Here is a 17,186-nt window from a genome sequence, read left to right as displayed (position 1 = left end):
CAATCTCACACTTCTTAAGCTACGTGTGTCATGTTTGCGGAAAAAGCTATGTAGCTACAACAGGCTTGCTCCGACACGTTCGCTCAAAGCATCAGCAGTACGAAGTGACCTGTAAGAAATGCAGAAAAGTCTTCCCAACTATGGAAGCGAAAGAAAAACACACTAAGACAGAAAAATCTTGCATGCCATATGTATGTACGAAGTGTAACGAGCGATTTATAGATTGGAAGTGGAGAAAAAGACATATGGAAACTGTTCACGGACAGATTAAACGCTCCTTTAGGTGTGCGGACTGTAATATAAGTTTTAATAGTGAAAATTCTTACTATGAGCATTTTAAGCTGCAGCATTCTGGTGAATGCTCGACATGCAAGCATTGCGGATTGAAATTCTTGTTCTCGTCTCGTTTGAAACGACATTTGGCTAAGCATAACTTATGAACTTAATTTTTAGGTAATAAGTATAACTGATTTAAATAAGAATAATTGATCTCAATATAAGCTCTGACATAACCAATCTATTTTAAAAATTAACTGTATTTATGATATTTATACAATAACAAAAATAAGTAATTTATAGGTTAAAACTGCGGTTATTTGCGGAATATTTACCATGTAAATATGTATTTGATGTATTTCCGATATTTCCGGCACTGTTATAAGGGCCATGTTCTTCTAATAAATGTAGAAATATATAATTGTCTGTTTCACTTTTACCTTTACCTAACTTGGTTTGAAAACTGAAAATTTCGGTGTTAAGTGTTTCACTAAGAAAAGTCCAGTAATACAGAAGACGTTTTCTTTTCTAGTGGACACAATCGATCCAGAAAGGAGAAATGCCGTGGCAATTATAAAGTTCACGAGCGCTTACCCTTTTCGTGTCAACGACAAGTCTATACTTTGCGTGTATTGCGGGGACTTACATGACGACCCTGCCCAGTTCCGTCTCCACATGAACAACGAACATGCCAAATTTAACTACCGCATGCCATTTGAAAATTTACCAAAATCTGAATACGTTAAAGTCGATATTACTAACCTCAGATGCAGGATTTGCGACGCATCTTTCCCTAAACTGGAACAAGCTTTCACACACTTAAAAGATCACACTAAAATTATACACACTAAATCTCCTCTTGGCGTTATGCCGTTTATTTTAGATAGTCAGTGGACTTGCGCTGTCTGCCAAGAGGGCTTACCTTCTTTATTACATTTAAACAGACATACAATCACGCATTTTAGAAGTTACGTTTGTGAGATATGCGGAAAGTCGTACGTAGCTACCACGGGATTATTGCAGCATGTTAGAAAGAACCACGAAGCTCACAAAGCTTATTGTAGGCGTTGTGGTATGTTTTTTTCATCTATGGCAGCTAAATCGCTTCACCAAAGAACTGAGAAAAAGTGCATGTCACATTGTTGCCCTCTCTGCCCTGAGAGGTTACCTACTTGGGAGCTAAAACAACAACATATGGTAGCACACCATGGTTTAGTTAAAAAGGCGTATCAATGTTCCGATTGTAATGTAACTTGTGGTAGCCGCCGGACGTTTTATGATCATTTCAAGCTGTGTCATTCTGCCGAATGTGTTAATTGCGTGCATTGCGGGCTAAGGTTTGCGACTGCGTCACGTCTGAAGAGACATTTAGGGAGGAAGCATACGTGATTCAATTATAAATACTGTCAATGGTTAGGTTTATGGAATCCAATTATAAAAAAAACTTAATTACAAAAGATACTTGAATTGATTACTTGGTGTTTTAAAATATTAATTTAACGAAACTAGTAATTTAGGCGCCGATATGACTATCACCTATACTGTAATTCTGTTAGAACTAAATACTGAAAAAAAAAAGGTAAGACGTTTCACTAGTTCTCAATCAATGTTAATACATCATTACTAACTCGGCTGAAAAATGGACGTCGGCAATTATTACCATCAAGAACGAGCTGTTAGGAACTGAAATTTTCTCTTTTCTAGAACATAACGAAGATACGAATTCGGCGCGGGCAGCCAGGCGGAACGCGAAAATCATATTAGCGCACTCCACGGCCTACCCCGTCAAATACCACGCGACCGACTTACAGTGTTACGTCTGCTACGGTTCATTCGACGACCCCAGTTTGCTCAGGGCGCACATCGACAAACACAGTCGCGTTGAGAGATCTAATGCAGCTCCACTAGACAAGGCTTATATTCCTGTAGATATCACCGATTTGCGCTGCAAATGCAACGCGAAATTTGACTCTTTAGACAATTTGGCGAACCATTTAATCGCGATTCATCGCTTAAACTTAGACGTTTCTAAATCTCTCGGATTAGTGCCTTTAAAATTAGAGAAAAATCGATTTCAATGCGTCATATGCTCTGAACTTCTCTTGTCTATACAAAGTATCTCTAGACACACAGCTATGCATTACTATCAATTCACTTGTGAAATATGCGGAAGAAAATTTAGAACGAGCCAAAGACTTGACTTCCACATTCGTTTTCGGCATCGAGTGGAAAACGATAAATATTTTTGTAGTCGCTGCAAAATATCTTTCCCCAGCGCAGAAGCAAAGAACGACCATATGAAAACAAGCCAACTATGCCAAACTTATGTGTGCAAAACTTGCGGTGAACGCTTTTTAAACTGGGAGCTTAGAGAAACTCATCAAGTTACAGCTCATAACCAAAAAAAGAGAACGTATCGCTGCATTGAATGCGACGAAGTCTTTAAATACCGCTCTTATTTGTCCCGACACTTCAATAGCACACATACGGACAAATATAAATGCTCATATTGTAATAAGCAATACCATACTTCAACTGAATTAAAGGAACATGTAGCTACACATACTGGTGAGAGGCCATATGCATGCGATATGTGCAATTTGAGATTCACCTGTAAGCAGGGTTGGAAACGGCATAAAGTCACACACGATGATACTAAAAAAAGTGCTTGCCCAATCTGTAATAAATTGTTCGCCAGGCGTTACAGAATTAAAGGGCACATCGAAAAGAATCACCCAGAAGTTAATATATTATAATCATCTTTTATCATCTGTTGGTTGGATTAGTAGTTGTTGAAGTCAGATGGCAATCCCTTTCATCTTAAGAATTAATTCTTGATCTCAGATCCGTTTATAGTGAAAGCAGATGCAAGGAAAGTAACTTTAGGCAACGTGTTCTAGCAAATAGAAAATGAAATCTTCTTTTTTCTAGAAATATTCGGAGGGAAGAGTGTCGAAGCTGCCAAGGAGAATGCAAGGATAATATTGAGACATTCCACGGCGTATCCTTTCAAATACAACGAGGGCTCCTTGCAGTGTTTCGTATGCCTCCAACAATTCGAAGATCCCATTGAATTAAGAACTCATATGGATTCCTCTCATTCTTATAGTGAAAAATCCAAATCGATCATATTTTTTAAACTTGGATGCCTCAGAGTCGATGTCACAAATCTGCGTTGCAAGGAATGCATTGATATTTTTGACTCTGTAGATGATCTAGCGATTCATCTAAACACTAGGCACAGTTTAAACGTAAATCTCAATTATCATCACGGTTTAGTACCTGTGAAGTTAGACAAAAACAAAATGCAGTGTCTCGTTTGCTCTCAGACCTTTTTCAATATTAGAGCGCTGTGTAAACACACTGGAAAGCATTACCGTAATTATATTTGCGATGTTTGCGGAAAAGGATATGAAACTGCATCTGGACTTTATCTCCACGGCAAAGTCGGGCATTCAAACAAAATTGCCTGCCGACGCTGTAAGACATCCTTCCCTACAGTTGAAGCTAGACGACAACACATAAAAACCACTAAAGAGTGCCAACCCTGCAAATGTAAAATCTGCGGTGAGCGATTTCGTCACTGGGAACAGAAAGAGGATCATTTAGTCACAGTCCACAATAAAGAAAGGACAGTATTTTCATGCACGGAATGCGACGCAGTCTTCGAACACAGAGCATTACTTTACGGACACTTAAAAATTGCCCATACTACTGACAACAAATGTTCATATTGTGACACGCAGTTTCCAACGATGACGAGACTGAACTCCCATATTGCCAGGAAACATACTGGCGAGCGCTCGTTCTGTTGCGATGTTTGTGCTATGACGTTTTCTGATAATCAAGCTTTAAAAAGACATATGGTCACGCACAATGACAGCATGAAAATGGCTTGTCCGGTTCCGGTGTGTCAAAGTCTTTTCGCGAGACGTTACCGAATGAAGCTGCATTTAAAGAAATGTCATCCGGAATATGAGGCCAAGTGGCTCTAGAGCCATTATAAGATTTATAAGCTAACTAAAAAAGAAGGAGTGTCATTAAATAGACAATTTATTTTCATAGAAATTTTCATTTGCCATGTAGAATGTAAGTCTGATCGATATGACCTCGGTCTCTTTAAAACAAGAGTGAATAGGCTGTTACTGAACCGGTGAGCTCCATCTTAGGCCCTGTCTTCACTTTCCATCAGGTGTGACTAGGGCCAATCGCCGATCAGTTTATAATAATAAAAAAAAAAAAAAAAAGTTGGCTTGGTCCGACTTTAACGGCTTTTGTACCAAAGTAGTACTGTTTATTATCAATCTGTTACTCGATTATTTACTGATTAAAATTACACTATTCAGCGATTGGATTTTGAAACTTTGATTTTATCGTAATTTTTGTTAAGAATTATTTGTACGAAATTTTCTAACAATTCAGTGGTTGATAGTTTTCAGTTTTATTCTGTAAAAAGAAGTAAATAAAAAAAGCGACGCGTTTCTCTTTTGTTTTATTACATTAAAAACATTGTACAACCTTCCTGTGGCTAATAAAATATGAGTACCTAAATAGCAAAATTGCGATGTTACTGTTATTAAAACCATTTACTATTTTTACACTCATAATGCTAGCAATCCATACTAATATTTTAAATGCGAAAGTGTGTCTGTCTGTTACCTCTCCACGCATAAACCGCTGAACCGATTTAGTTAAAATTTGGTATAGAGATAGTTTGAGTCCCGGAGAAGGACATAGGTTAGTTTTTATCCCAGAAATCATCCTTTAAGGGGGTGGAAGTTTCTATGGGGAATCGTTAAAAAGCAGATTGGGTAAAAAATAACCTACGCAAATTACTCTAACTCTACGCAGACGAAGTCTCGAGCAAAAGCTAGTAATTTCCTAAACCGACCGGGTTTCATATTGAAAAGAGTGTGACAAGTGTGGGTCTTGTCTCCCAACTCGAGGCGTATCTGTCTCGTAGGTATGCAGTTTATTATCTGCATACACAGATGTATATTTTTCAATATTGTTTGCCCTAACCTAAACTATGTAAAGAATTAACATTCCATGTATCCATGTATGTACATGTCAAGGATTGCCTTCGGGGCCTGGACCAGACAGCCTTTATGGCTTGGATGTTGATTGCCTTCGGTGCCTGGTACCAGAGAGCCTTTGTGGCTTGGTTGTTGATAGCCTTTGTGGCTTGATACATGATCGCCTGAAGGGCTCACATTCATGATCGCCTGAAGGGCTCACATACATGATTGCCTTCGGGGCCTGGACCAGAGAACCTTTGTGGCTTGGTTGTTGATAGCCTTTGTGGCTTGATACATGATCGCCTGAAGGGCTCACATTCATGATCGCCTGAAGGGCTCACATACATGATCGTCTCAAGGGCTCACATACGCCATCGTCGTAATGGCGTCGCCTAGTGGAGTTTCCCAAGTTATGTCTGTTTTTATTGTATTAAATCCTTTATTTGATGATGATTGGTTTATTACTTTAACACAAGGAAAACTTGCTTTTTATTTATTTCAAAATACGTATCAAGAAGGCATTAACGAGAATCCGAAGTAGGCAAGCAACGAAAATATTTAGTTTTACATTCAATATCATTTCGCTAAATGCAAAATTGCGTTTCCGTCTTCACCAAAAAATAATAAAATAAATTTCTGTTCATGAAATAAAACTATGAAAACGGATTATATCGCGTATATTGAATTTATAATACATCCCGACGTTTCGAACTCTTTACAGCGTTCGTGGTCAACGGGTGACTGAGGAAAAATTACAAAATGCAAAAATACCCACATACTAAAATAATGAACAATCATAGACTACAAACTTTAAGGCTGGTTGTACATGCAAAATCGGTTCATAAGGCTAGTTATACACTACAATTATTTTTCAAGTAAAGATATATATATATATATACGCGATAAAAAAAAAAACTATGCCGGCTCCAACCCTACACCACGGACCCGAGAAGATTTAATTCCCTCCTAAATTGTAGGAGGGTATCCCAATATGGGACCGGCAACAAACTCGGCGGGACACATCTTTTCAAAACATCAGAATGTCCAGCATCATCCAACACTACGGTCTCACAGTCTATGTCTCGCTTGCTCCTTTATCAGGTGGACTACAGGATCCCAAGCTGGTGGTAGAGAAAAGCCATCTTCCCTATTAAAGTTTGGATATTTCTTAATCTCAATGGTCTCTACAGACTGCAGGAGTGTACAGGCTGGACTGTGAGTGTGGCCTATCATATGTCGGGCAGACGAAACGGAGCATTTCCACTCGGGTGAAGGAACACATAGCTGATGTCAAGCACCGTCGACCTAGGTCTGCTGTCTGTGAGCATGTCATGGATAAAGCCAATCACTCAATCAAGTTTGATAAGCCTCTGGTTCTTGCCAAGGAGAAGCGTTACATACCCAGAATGCTGCGCGAGGCCATTGAGATTAAGAAATATCCAAACTTTAATAGGGAAGATGGCTTTTCTCTACCACCAGCTTGGGATCCTGTAGTCCACCTGATAAAGGAGCAAGCGAGACATAGACTGTGAGACCGTAGTGTTGGATGATGCTGGACATTCTGATGTTTTGAAAAGATGTGTCCCGCCGAGTTTGTTGCCGGTCCCATATTGGGATACCCTCCTACAATTTAGGAGGGAATTAAATCTTCTCGGGTCCGTGGTGTAGGGTTGGAGCCGGCATAGTTTTTTTTTTTTATCGCGTATATATATATATCTTTACTTGAAAAATAATTATAGTGTATAACTAGCCTTATGAACCGATTTTGCATGTACAACCAGCCTTAAAGTTTGTAGTCTATGATTGTTCATTATTTTAGTATGTGGGTATTTTTGCATTTTGTAATTTTTCCTCAGTCACCCGTTGACCACGAACGCTGTAAAGAGTTCGAAACGTCGGGATGTATTATAAATTCAATATACGCGATATAATCCGTTTTCATAGTTTTATTTCATGAGTAACTATCGCGGTAACCGAAGACAATATTAAATTTCTGTTCTTCGAGAACTACCGGCTTTTGCATTTAACAAAGCGCCATCTTTTCAGTACATTTGAGCGTTCTGGTAATTGGTGAACAACTGAACTCTTCTCTTTTCTAGACTATCTTGGATGGAGTCGGGACGCCGCTAAGCAGAACGCCCAAATGATACTCAAACACTCGACGGCGTATCCGTTCCTGCAGATAGCCTCCTTGTTGCGGTGCTGTTTCTGCCGGGAAACGTTCGCCGATCCAGCTCTGTTTAGAGCTCATATGGACATTGTTCATCAGAACGTTGATAGATCCACATGCCATAAAGGAAATCTCGATACCCAAACTAGAGTTGACGTAACTAACCTTCGCTGTAAGAGGTGTATAAAGGCTTTTGTTTCTATAGAAGCTCTAGCGACACATTTACATGATGAACACGAATTAGACATTGAACTAAGTCAGAGCCTGGCTCTAGTGCCATTGAGATTAGAGAAAAATCGCTTCGAGTGCGTCGTTTGTTCTCAAAAATTCACCAGCACCATGCAGCTTTCAAGGCATACGGGGATACACTACTTTAGAAATATATGCGATATTTGTGGGAAAAGATTTGAGAGTCGACGGGGAATTGATAACCATGTTAAAGTACGCCATATGACTCGCACGTTTTACTGCAGAGGTTGCAAACAATCCTATCCAAGCTTAGAAGCCAAAAAAGAGCATATGCGTACGAATAAATCTTGTCTGCCGTTTAGATGTACTATCTGCAAAGAACGTTTTCTCTTTTGGGAGCGAAGAGAGGACCATCTAGTCGAAGTTCACGGAAAAGAACGGAAAATATTTCGTTGTACAGAATGCGAGAAAGTTTTTGAACGGCGCACGTTATTGTACTTTCATTTTAAAGCAGCACATACGGAGGACCACAAATGTCAGTACTGCGATTTGACGTTTTCTACTAGGAGGGATTTGCGCGAGCACACGCATCAGCATACCGGAGAACGCCCACTAAAATGCCACGTTTGTAATAAATCTTTCGCTCGGGACAAAGCCTTGAAACAACATCTGATCATTCACGACGACACCAAGAAGAAAATGTGCCCCGTGTGTAGTAGACTCTTTACGGACAATAAGAAATTAAAAATGCATGTCCAGAAACACCACCCAGAAATATTCTCGCACGAGTATGGACAAAAACGTCAATAATGAAGTTGTGATTTTACAAACTAGCTTTGCTCAGTGTTGTTGCTTTTATACATACTGGTGAAACAAAAAATATCGGTTGCCATTGTTTATTCACTTCCATCTTTCGAAACCATTCGTCATACTCATAATAGTCATTATAGAGCGTGCAGTACTCATTTCCGCACAGTTTCTAAGTCTACGTTGTACAGTCGGTAAAGCTATTAGCTTGACATCCCTGCATACACATTTGTATACAGGGGTGATAAGCTTAACAGTTTTGCTAATTGTATATTACTTTTAACCGGCTTCTACACGAATTAGGACGTGAATGAATGACCGAGGGCATTTCTTTTGTTCTAGAAGATGAACAAGCCACCTCGAGACAAAACGGCCAAGTAGTCGTCAAGAACACTACGGCGTATCCTTTCAAGCTCCCTGAGAACCACATGGTTTGCGTGTACTGTTGCGAGACTTACGAGGACCCTGTAGTGTTTAGAGCGCACATGGAAGACGAACACAAAATATTCGAAATGAAATTCGCATTCCAACATTGCTCTGAAGGCTATATAAAAGTAGACATCACTGACTTCAAATGTCGTATTTGTAAAGAACGCTTACCTGACTTAGAGACGGCCGCTAGACATTTAAAAACTAAACATTACAATCCAGACATAAACTTAAACTATGAAGTGGGTTTACAGCCATTCAAACTCGTCAATAATTCTAAGTGGTCGTGCGCTCTTTGCCAAATGGAAGCGTATTCTTTACGTCAGTTGAGCAGACATACTCAATCACATTATTCCAAAGTAACTTGTGAAACATGCGGTAAATCATACTCTACGCAGAATTCTCTCCGCCAACACGTCCAATTCGTACATTTCGGTCGCCAGCGAATATGTCGGAAATGTAAACGAACATTTGACTCGGCGGAAGAGAAACATGACCACTTGACTAAATTCAAACTGTGTCGGCAGTACTGCTGCACGGTCTGCGATGACCGCTTCATACTGCTCAAAGAGAAAGACGCCCACATGACTGAAAAACATGGCGCCCCGGAGAAAACATTCTCCTGTCCTCGGTGCAACGAAAAACTCACGACTCAAAAGCGACTAGCCGAGCATTTTAAAGTAACCCACACCGAAACTGACTTTGTATGTCACTGTGGAAAAAGCTACAAACACAAAAATAGTTTAGACGACCACGTCATCACACACGCCCAGGAAAAGGGTTATTTTTGTGGAGACTGCTCAAAGACGTTCTACAGGAAATCCGGCTTAGTACAGCACATGTGGATACACAGTGAATATAAGAGATTTGAGTGTGTGCAGTGCAATAAGAAGTTCAATCAGAGAGTAAGCTGGAAAACGCATATGAAGAAGCGCCATCCTGAACAGGCCTTAAGCTTTTAAATGAATTTTAGCACTTATTTAAGCGTAATTTCTACATTCAAAGATTTGAAATACAGATATAGTGGCGCAAAATTAGCCTTGAAAACACAAAATAAAACTAATTTTAGAAGAATGAACTTATTAAATAATATTGTAGGTATTTCAAGAGACGTACATTAAAACGAACAGATACATAGGCATCTTGATAAGTATTGATAATTTCTCATACTTCACTGAATACTCACATATAAACTACTGTTAATTTTTGTTAGTAAGTTAAATAGGCACCAGAACAATCGAATGACCAAGGGCATTTCTTTTTGTTCTAGACAACGATGCCTATCTCAACGCCAAACGGAACGCCGAGATTATCGTGAAATATTCCACCGCGTACCCGTTCAGGCTTCCAGAGAGTTCCATGGTCTGTGTGTACTGCTGTGAGAGTTACGATGACCCCACTCTGTACAGAAAACACATGGCCGATGAACATCAAACGTTTAAAGTGCGCACGGCTTTCGTTCACTGCAGCGAAGGCTATATTAAAGCCGATTGCACGGAACTTCAGTGCCGACTCTGCACACAACCCTTCGATACTTTAGAAGCGATCGCTAGTCATATTCACCTTGAACACGACAAGAAACTAAACTTGAATTCCGAACTAGGCATACAGCCTTTCAAACTCGAAAAGGATAAACTTCTATGTGCAATGTGTAATGCTAAATTCCCTTGCATACGTCAACTAAGTCGACATACCCAAACTCATTTCTTAAAATATACTTGTGATACATGTGGAAAATCTTATGCAACTATCACTACATTGAAGAACCATATTAGATTCTCTCACGCCGGTAACGAAAGGATTTGTAGGAAATGTAGAATGACATTCTCTAGCTTAGAAGCCAAACGCGAGCATTTAAGGTTATCTTCAAAATGTTGGTCTCACCTATGTATGTTTTGCGGCGAACGTTTCATGACGTGGACTTTAAAACAGATCCACTTAAATCAAGTCCACGCAGCCCCTAAAAAGTCCCACCCCTGCCCTGAATGTGGCGAAGTATTCTCTGAACGGAAAAAATACCGCGTTCATTTCAAAATATCTCACACTGATGACAACTTTATGTGCACATGTTGTGGCTTGAAATTTGACACGAAACGCGGTTTGGAAGAGCATAGGGTAGTTCATACGAAGGAGAAGTTATTTCCTTGCACTGTGTGTTCTAAATCGTTTCCTAGAAAAAAGAACCTGGCTCAGCATATGTGGATACATAGCGAGTATAAGAGATTCGAATGTATGCCTTGTAACAAGCAGTTTAATCAGAGAGTCAGTTGGCGGACGCACATGAAGAGCTACCACCCGGATTTAGTTGATATCGAAGGGAAAACGCATGTCAATCTCAATAGTGATAGAGTTAAAGTTAGATCCATATCGTTGCTAACTGACACTAATGATACGTGACTAGGTTTTATAAACCCCTGACCCTATATACCGTCGACATAAGAAATAATGACCAAAGACTTGAGTCTATATATCCTGTCACGTTTTTAAATAGGTACAGATGTAGTGCATAATTATTTTCCCGGAAACGGTCGAACGTGTCTTGCTATTTAAGTCAGTCTCGGTACAAAAAGTACTGAGGTTGACTGAAGTAGCATGACAAATACGAGCGTTTCCGAGAAAATACGATGGAAACCAATTATGCACTACATCAGACATCTGTAACTTCGTTTTTGGTTTGTGATTGGTTGAAATATGACAAGAGAGTTTATTTTGTGGACGTTCGATGTTCCGATGTTTTGAGGCAGATTTTGAACAACAGTTTCTCTTCCAAACTTACAATATCATGTTCCAACATTGTAAAACGTATTGCCGACTGAATACATTGAGATTACTGTTGATGTTATTATTATGAATTAATTAATTTTACAATTGAAATTGCTTTTAATTATCAGAATGACGGGACGCTTAGAAAAGTTAATTGTTATGTTTATATCACATTGCGTCTATTTTACAATTAGTAAATTGTTAATTAGTTTTATGAACACTGCTTTTGGACTGTTTAAAAAACTTAACTTGTTTAGATAATCTGATGCAAAGCATATGTTATTTTTAGCTATAAATCTTCAAGAACCGTTTCTGTCTAGTCTAGGAATCCTATATCCTATCACAACAGTTCAAAAAATTACAAGAATATTAAGACAACATAAGAAGCAGATAGTCGTAGTAAAAAAAAACTATAATTTTCATAGACATAAGAAATACCTACGAGAAAACATTAGAAATTATTATATTTTTAGTTTTGAATAAATGAAACTTATTGTATTGTAATATTGCTTTTTAATGTTTATCCATTTACTGGACCTGTAATATTAAACCACATGTCAAACGTTGGACGTCAAATCGCGTGGAAGAAAGAAAAAAACGTTCCTCCGACGCCACGACACGATGACATGTGACTCATGTGAGCATGTGATGACACTTATAGATTTCAATTTATAATAAATAATTCTACAAAAACTTATTATTACACCAGTTTTGGAGTATTTCCGCTTGCTTGCGTATAATGCACATCGTTTGCGTTCGAGTGTTGGAGTACACCTGGTTAAAATAACGACAATGGAATATGCCGAAGTAACATACATAAAATTGCGATAATTATTGTAACAGGTTAAATAAATAAAACAAAAACTGTACACGCTTATCCCCACCAACCAAAATCAAACAATGACAGAGAGCATTTCTTTTGTTTTAGACATAAAATCGGTCTCCAGTGGTACGGTACGGTCCAACCATAGCATCGAGAGACGAAACGCCGAGATCATAATCCAATACGCGACCGCGTTCCCCTTCCGCCTCCCCGAGAAGTCTTTGCTGTGCGTGTATTGCTGCGAGGATTTTGAAGACCCCTCACTCTTCAGAAAGCATATGGACGATGAACACCAACAGTTTAAAGTTGCCATGGCGTTCGCTCACGTCTCTGAGGGGGACTTAAAGGTCGACTGCACCGATCTACAGTGCAGAACTTGCTTTGAACCGTTTAGCAAACTAGACGACATAGCCGAACATTTATTTAATGTCCACAACTACCCATTAGACCTCAATTACCATTTAGGATTGCAACCTTTCACGCTCTACAAGCACGTACTTCTTTGCGCCGTGTGCGAAGTCAAGTACCCTTGCCTACGAACGCTAAGCAAGCACACTCAAACGCACTTCGTCAGATTCACTTGCGAGACTTGCGGCAAATCCTATTCCATGACCACGTCTCTGAACGCGCATCGCAAATTCTGCAAGAGCAGCGGCCCGGTCTGCCGAAAATGCCTTAGGGTCTTCCCAAGTTTAGACGCCAGGAGAGAACATTACAAGCACTCCGATAAATGCCGTCAACACATGTGTAATAAATGTGGGGAAAGATTTTATACGTGGAATTTAAAGCAGCAGCATTTGTTAGATGTGCATAAGCAGGAGAAAATGCAGCATAGTTGTCCAGAATGCAATGCCACGTTTTCTTCACGAAGCTCTTTTTCTGTGCACTTTAAAATAACTCACACTAACAATTACATTAAATGTACCTATTGCGAACGGAGATTTGATACAGAAAAGAACTTGAAGCGGCACATTGTAGGACACACTGGAGAGAAGTCTTTCCCGTGTCCTGTTTGCTCCAAAACGTTTCCTAGAAAAAATAACTTAATACAGCACATGTGGATTCATAATGCGGATAAAAGATTTGAGTGCAAATTGTGTAACAAGCAGTTTACTCAAAAGATCAGTTGGAAAACTCATATGAGGTCACACCATCCCGAGCTTTATGATAATTTGGATTTCAACCAACCAGTGAAAAGTCTCCGTAAGGACAAATAACCTGAACAAACAGTATTGGTAAACTATTACCAAAAGCGGAAAACAGTAGGTAGTCGTAGTATTACTTAGTCACCTACAATAATTGTTACACAACGAAAGCCGCAAAAATATCTGACACGATCTTATTTGTGGAGCCATAAGAGCGTGTCACATATTTTAGCGGCCTTCGAAGAGTAACATATTATTGCAGGTGACTGTGCCTGTTTTGAACTTAATTATTTAACATAGAATAACAGTTTACGCTGGGTAGAAGTTACTTATTAATTTTATATAAGGGGTGTGCTAATTATTACAATATATTTAATGATAATTCCTTGGTTTTTATTTAACTTCTACGACCCGTATTCAATAAATAATCAATATTATCCCCAAAAATCTGAAAAAAATGGATATTAACTCAAATGGCCGTCAAGTCACAGCAATGTTATTCTCATATCAAAGGGAGCTTCCAGTCACAGGACATTTTCTTTCTTTTTCTAGAAACTGGAGAAATCAGTCGATTCCGAATGGCGAAACGTAATGCGGAGGTTATCTTGCAATACTCGACCGTGTACCCATTCAGGCTGCGCTCCAAGTCGATGTTTTGCTTGTACTGCGACGATGAGTTCGAGGATCCCGCCATGTTCCGCGCTCACGCGCATGAATGCCAGCGCTCCTGCAAGGACCCGACCTCCTTTGCGTACAGTCTTCGCAACCAGGAGCACATCAAAGTAGAGTGCACTAACATGGGATGCCGCGTATGCGTAATACCTTTCAACTCGATCGAAGAAATGGTCAAACATATCTATGACAACCACGACAGCTCTAAACTTAACTTAGACTTCGACACCGGTTTGCAACCCTATAGACTTGAACAAGATAAATGGTTCTGCTTCTTATGCGCTAAGAAATTTCCTTCTCTTACCAAACTCGGCAGGCATACGCCGACACATTATAGAAAGTGCACTTGCGAAATTTGTGGACGTGCCTATCTCACGAAAGAAGCTTTGAAGTATCATGTAAGATGTAGTCACGGCGACAATTTCTCATGTCGAAAGTGCTGGCAAGAATTCCCTTCAATGGAGGAGAAGAGGTTTCATATAAGAAATTCGAAACCTTGTTGGTCTTTCTGCTGCGTGTACTGTGGCGAAAGATTTTTGTCGTGGGAAAACAAGCAAAAACATCTAACCGAAGCCCATGACCGTCCATCAAAGAATTATAGCTGTCCTGAATGTTCCATAACTTTCGATTCACGGAAACTCTTCTATTCACATTATAAATTAAACCACACTGATGAAATTTTCCCATGTACTTGCTGCGGCCTTAAATTTGGAAGCAAAAGAGCATTAGAGGATCACACAATTTCTCATACAGGAGAAAAACACTTTAAATGTATCATATGTTTAAAGGCGTTTTCGAGGAGGAAAAGTCTGAAGCAGCATATGTGGCTCCACAGTGAAACGAAACGATTCAGTTGTTTAGCTTGCGATAAAACTTTTGCTCAAAAAATTAGCCTCAAGGGACACATGAAATCCCATCATGCCGATTATGTTGTCAACTGGGATGTACTTAAATAGTTTGCTTGCGTCAATTCAGCTGACGTCTAACTTAAGTTTTGAGAGAATACTTATGTGTTTGACACTGATCGTAATTTTTTGTTCTTCTTTTTTTTACCAACGGTACATAATAACGGGAGTGTAGTTTTTTTGTTTTCATTATGAAATATTCCTTCAATAAATAGATCATGTCTGATGTATTGTTTAAATTCCAATACCCTTTCCGTATCGTTTAAATAGTTATCCATCCTTAGTTAGTGATCAGGAGTGACACTGACCAATTTCTTTTTGTTTTTAGGGTACACGTTGGAAATACGCGGACGTAGTGAGAGGGAACCAAAACCGAAAATAGTTCTCGTTTACCAGACGCCACAGCGGCGCAACGCCGAACTTATACTAAGATTCTCTACCGCCTACCCTTTCAAAACTAGATTCACGCAAATACTTTGCGCCTATTGCCTTGACGAATACGAGCCTCTCTCTAATCTACGCTATCATATGCAATCGGAACACCTTAGTTCAGACTTTAAAAATGTTTTCTATAGGACCAATGATAATTTAATCAAAGTAGACATAACTAATCTGAAATGTAAAATTTGTGACCAAACCATGACCGATATAGACACTCTTATGACTCACTTGTCTTCCGTACATGAAAAACCTGTCAAATTCAATGCACGTTTTGGGGTTCTACCATATAAAGAAAACTCAAACGGCCAATGGCCGTGCGTTTATTGTCATAAAATATATTCCACGTTTACTCAATTTAATCGTCATATTGGAACTCATTTTATGAATTTTATTTGTGATAAGTGCGGGACTACTTTTATTTCCGACCACGCTTTACGAGACCACCACCGCCAGGTTAAGTGTTGTCGAACGGCGTATAAAGCTCGCAACGGGGTAGTTATGAGGTCTAGACGGAATGCTGAGTTGATTCTCCAGTGGTCTACGGCTTGTCCATTTAGAACGTGGAAGAGTAATCTTAGTTGCGTGTTCTGCCGCCTTCAAACGAGTGATCCGGTCGGGCTTCGAAGCCACATGGCGACGGTCCACGCCGACTACCATGTCCAAGACGCATTTTATAGAAAACTTGGAAAGGAGTATCTCAAAATAGACATCACTGACCTACATTGCAAGCTATGCTTCATGCCTATGGAATCTTTAGATACTTTAACGAATCATTTAAAGAATGATCATCAGCAGTCTATTACAGATGGCCAGCTAGGCGTCATACCTTTTAGACTTAATGATGGATCGATTTGGAAATGCACTTTGTGTCCGAATCAGTTCCAAGACTTTGGGTCTCTAGAAAAACATACCATTGAACATTTGCAAAACTATGTTTGCGACACTTGTGGAGAAGGCTTCATAACAGAATCTGCAATGATAGCACATACAAAGATACCACATGAAAACAAGTACAACTGCAGCCGTTGTGTGGCTACGTTCGTCTCTCTCGACGAGAGAAATCATCATGTAAAAACACAACACACGAATACACCGTACATGTGCAACTACTGCAAAGATAAACCCCGTTTCTCTAATTGGGAGTTGCGTAAGAAACATCTCAAGGAAGTTCACAATTATACGTCTGGTGCAGACAAATACGAATGCGTTACTTGTCAGAAAACATTCAAGACTCGATCTGGCAAGTACAACCACATGGCGAGAACACATCGGGTGAAAAAGGATAGCGATCTAAACTATCCTTGTCCGAGTTGCCCCAAAGCGTTTACTACTAAATTATTCTTAGATAAACACATGGCGAAAAAACATTTCAATATTTAAAGTAGGTACCTACTGTTTTGAACAATATCAAACATCCGACCGAACTAAGCTTTGTGGAGTTGTATTTGTGTAGCTTCAAAACTTATCATGGCATGGTTCAAAATTTATTTTCGAACTTAGATGAATTATATCCCCGAATTGTTACTGATGACGTTCTTTTCTTTTTTT

General features: G+C 39.3%; 1 protein-coding gene across 16 annotated transcripts in view; it reads left to right on the top strand.

The window, feature by feature from the left end:
- LOC134752282 (gastrula zinc finger protein XlCGF57.1-like) overlaps nt 1–17,186 on the top strand; it is a 48,420-nt gene that overhangs the window by 6,811 nt on the left and 24,423 nt on the right. Inside the window, exons 5-6 of one of the 16 annotated variants that reach the window (XM_063687938.1) lie at nt 1,981–3,017; nt 3,208–3,394. The exons of 11 other annotated variants lie outside the window; for them this stretch is intronic. In XM_063687938.1, the coding sequence (XP_063544008.1) occupies nt 1,981–3,017; nt 3,208–3,258 (1,088 nt within the window). In that variant the 3' untranslated portion in view covers nt 3,259–3,394. Of the gene's footprint in view, nt 1–1,980; nt 3,018–3,207; nt 3,395–10,159; nt 12,001–12,580; nt 13,738–14,172; nt 15,334–15,525; nt 17,183–17,186 lie in introns of those variants that run through there. 4 more of the 16 variants (XM_063687927.1, XM_063687940.1, XM_063687934.1 and 1 more) reach the window with 4 other exon arrangements.

The sequence above is a fragment of the Cydia strobilella genome, chromosome 24, assembly GCF_947568885.1.
Source record: "Cydia strobilella chromosome 24, ilCydStro3.1, whole genome shotgun sequence".
NCBI classification, from domain to species: Eukaryota; Metazoa; Arthropoda; class Insecta; order Lepidoptera; family Tortricidae; genus Cydia; species Cydia strobilella.
The sequence above is the reverse complement of the archived record's forward strand: the minus strand, read 5'-3'. Positions and strand labels throughout refer to the sequence as shown.